The sequence below is a fragment of the Trachymyrmex septentrionalis genome, unplaced genomic scaffold (genome assembly GCF_001594115.1).
Source record: "Trachymyrmex septentrionalis isolate Tsep2-gDNA-1 unplaced genomic scaffold, Tsep1.0 scaffold153, whole genome shotgun sequence".
NCBI classification, from domain to species: Eukaryota; Metazoa; Arthropoda; class Insecta; order Hymenoptera; family Formicidae; genus Trachymyrmex; species Trachymyrmex septentrionalis.
Genome location: NW_017304684.1, coordinates 114,486 through 118,124, shown reverse-complemented (window position 1 = coordinate 118,124; position 3,639 = coordinate 114,486). Strand labels below are relative to the sequence as shown.

Sequence of the window (3,639 nt, the reverse complement as noted above, 5' to 3'; positions counted from 1 at the left end):
CAGTGGCCGTTCTCGTACTGGTCGGTCGAATGAAAACATAGGCACAGTGAGTGCGAGTGTTGACGAAAGTCCTTCCACCTCGATTCGCCATCGTGCTCAGCAATTGGACATTTCAAGATCCTCTGTGTAGCGAATTTTGACGAAAGATCTGCATTTACGTGCTTACAAGATCCAATTGACACAAGAACTGCAACCAGCAGACCATGCGCAGCGCCGTACATTCGCCAATTGGATATTGGAGCATCAACAAATCGATGGTGATTTTTCGAAGAAAATCATCTTCAGCGATGAGGCGCATTTTCAACTTAATGGGTACGTGAATAAACAAAACTGTCGAATTTGGGGGACTGAAAATCCACAAGTGATCCAACAGCTTCCCATGCATCCACCACGAGTCACTGTTTGGTGCGGATTTTGGGTTGGAGGAGTGATTGGGCCGTACTTCTTCGAGAATGCTGCGGGAAATGCGGTTACCGTCAATGGTGTTCGTTATCGTGACATGATAACCAACTTCTTATGGGAAGAATTGAACGGCATAGACTTGGAAGACATATTCTTTCAACAAGATGGTGCAACCTGCCACACTGCGGACGAAACAATGCAGTTATTGCAGACGAAGTTTCATGGTCGTGTTATTTCGCGCCGCGGCGATGTGAATTGGCCACCAAGATCGTGCGATTTGACGCCATTGGACTTCTCTCTTTGGGGTTTTCTGAAAGGAAAAGTGTATGCCAATGATCCACAGACCATTCCGGAGTTGAAGGAAGAAATTAGACGTACCATTAATGAAATTAGTCCGCAATTATGCCAAAATGTCATTGAAAATTTTGTCAAAAGAATGAACGTTTGCAAACAGAGTCGAGGCGGCCATTTATTGGATATTGTGTTCCACATATAACCTCCATGTTTGTACTTTATATTAAACTAAAAACATGTGTACTTTTCAAATAAATAATATGTTTTATTAATAAATTAAAATGTCAGGTCATTTTGAGACACCCTTTATGAGCCTCGAGTTCTGTAGTGATATCCCTGAGAGTAGCATTTTCGTTCTTCTCGATTACACGTAGAGCCCTCTTTTTTAGATCCTCGTTATCACTTGAGAAGCAGAATGATTGGAGGAGTAATAAAACTCTGAAATTATCCGTGAGTTTAGAACGTTCGAAATCTGAAGCCAAACAATTTATTCGGTCGATATGTTCGGAGATAGGAATAGTTTTGTCATATCTATAGTTTAAGATTTCGATGCGGTGGCGGGTGAGAGATGTCTTGTCACGAAAGAGATTCTTCAAAATGGCGATGAGATCTGTTTATTTCATCTTGGTCGGATCCGCTGATGCGACGTGGTCCACTAAACGATCGAATTCTGACCCAGGTTGTCTAGAAGTAAACGAGTGCGCATTTCTTCGGGAAGAGACTCTGATTCTTTGACGAGTGTATATTCGTACCGTAACAGCCATTTTGGGAATGGTTTCGAATCGTCGTCCGAGGTGAACACATATTTCTCGATGCGAGCATTTAATTGATTGTATACGTTAATTATAGTCGATGAGCTCGGATTTACATTTTGGGCGTGATCTCGTTGAAGTTGCAATTGAAGTAAATTGTTAATGGCAACAGTGAGAGCCTCGATTTGTGATGTTGGTGTCGTCATGTTAGTTGAATTCTTGTCCGTATAAAGAAAAGGTTCGGGGAAAAAAAACGCCGCAGCCAGTTGTTGGGATTTGCACGACGATGATCAATCTACACAAACGTTCTTATATTCGTGATGTATATTTGCTGTAAGTACAAGATTAGGGCCCGGCGTGGCACGCGTGTTAACCCATGAGCGCGGGTCGCAGGACTGACTCTCTCCTGCGATCGTCACGCCCTCGTCAAGTTCGGCATGTCCCAACAATTACTTTTTAATTTACCCGATAAAATTGCATTATTTTTTTTGTTTTCCTCAAAATGTATCACTCGAGTGTTTATTTTTTATTATATTATACAATCATTAAATTAACTCTCCGGTAGTTTTTTTTTTCAAATATAATCTCTCCTCATATTCTTAAGTTTGCCCGCGATTGCACTTCGTCCTCTCACTTGGATTAAGTTCCATGACCGAAAGTCAGGACATACGGCGTACTAGCGCAGCTGGTGTTAAAGTGCGCCCTCTCGGGGCACTGATCCAGTTTGGGCCTTTTTTTTTTGAAAGTACGTCCGACTCGTGTGTCCGTTTAGCGGAGCACGAGCAGAGGTTTCCACTTCGTCCTCCGTTCGACCCTCAGCTCTTTAGGAGCCTCAGGACGAAGCGAAGCGCTTCCCTATTTGCGTCGGTCCTTCCCCACGACTCCCTTGCGGTCCGGAGCCTGGACACAACCAAATCGGTCTAACAATTCGGTTCCTTGTTACGTTCACCCCGTCAGCTCCGCATGCGCGCGTAGCTTGGACGTAACAATATTATACAAAATATCTTCTAAGATATAATACATAGCCTATAAATTGGTTTATGTAACACATCGGTCAATAAGTCCCCGGTCTAGCAAAGAAAACACAAGTGTTACATAAAAATTCGAATTTGTTCATCAATATAGTTTCCTTTTAAGGCAATACAATCAGTCCAACGCTTTTCCAAACGTTCGATGCCGGTTTTGTAGAACGATTTTGGCTGACCCTCAAAATACGCATCAGTTTCGGCGATGACCTCCTCATCCGATCGAAATTTCTTCCCAGCGAGCATTTTTTTGAGCTCAGCGAATAGGAAATAGTCGCTGGGGGCCAAATCTGGCGAATACGGTGGGTGCGGGAGCAGCTGGAAGCCCAACTCGTTCAATTTAACCATCGTTGTTTTTGATCCACAGTGAGCAAACGCGGCACCCACTTCGAACACAGCTTCCGCATCGACAAATGATCGTGTAAAATGGTAAAAACACTTCCCTTGGATATCTTTACGATGTCAGCAATATCATCCAGCTTTAATTTACGGTCGGACAAAACCAATTTATGGACCTGCTTGATTTTTTCGGGGACAACTGCCTCATTTGGGCGACCAGAGCGGTGTGCATCGTCGGTGTCCGTACGACCGCGTTTAAAATCAGCATACCAGTCGATAATTGTTGATTTGCCTGGGGCAGAGGTGCCATAATGTTTGTCCAACCACTGTTTTGCCTCAACGGTGTTTTTTCCCATCAAAAAGCAGTGTTTAATGAGCACACGAAATTCCTTTTTTTCCATTGTTATGAAAATAACCAAATTAGCGTCACTAAAGCTTCAATAACTCACACAATAATGATCCGAATGACATATACATTTGACAGTACGCCTAAAAGGGTCTGTTCTTTCGAACCACTATGTACTTTTTGTGTTAGTGGCGCTCTCTATGTGTCAGACCGGGGACTTATTGACCGATGTGTTATGGTTGCTACAATCCGTCCTCTTTTTCACGGACGCCCCTTTTTCCTAATCCTCTTTTTTTAGGGGAATGTCTGGAGGGATTTTCCAAAGATATCCAGGATAATTATGACCAATAATTACTTGGTATATCTTTGGAAAATCTTTCCGAACGTCCCCACATAAAAGATGCTATATAAAAGAACGATATCGATCGTCCGGGGAAAAAAAGAGGACGGATATGGCAATACCCATATATATATATATATA

At 42.8% G+C, this 3,639-nt stretch overlaps 1 protein-coding gene and 1 pseudogene across 1 annotated transcript in view; both read right to left on the bottom strand.

Annotated features, from left to right (window-relative positions):
- The window catches only part of LOC108745861 (uncharacterized protein K02A2.6-like), a 2,252-nt gene extending 1,954 nt beyond the window's left edge, over positions 1-298 (bottom strand). Inside the window, exon 1 of the mRNA XM_018482257.1 lies at positions 167-298. Within this exon, the coding sequence (XP_018337759.1) occupies positions 167-298 (132 nt within the window). The remainder of the gene's footprint in view (positions 1-166) is intronic.
- Positions 299-2,539: 2,241 nt separating this feature from the next.
- Positions 2,540-3,383, bottom strand: LOC108745860 (annotated as a pseudogene).
- Positions 3,384-3,639: the final 256 nt, after the last annotated feature.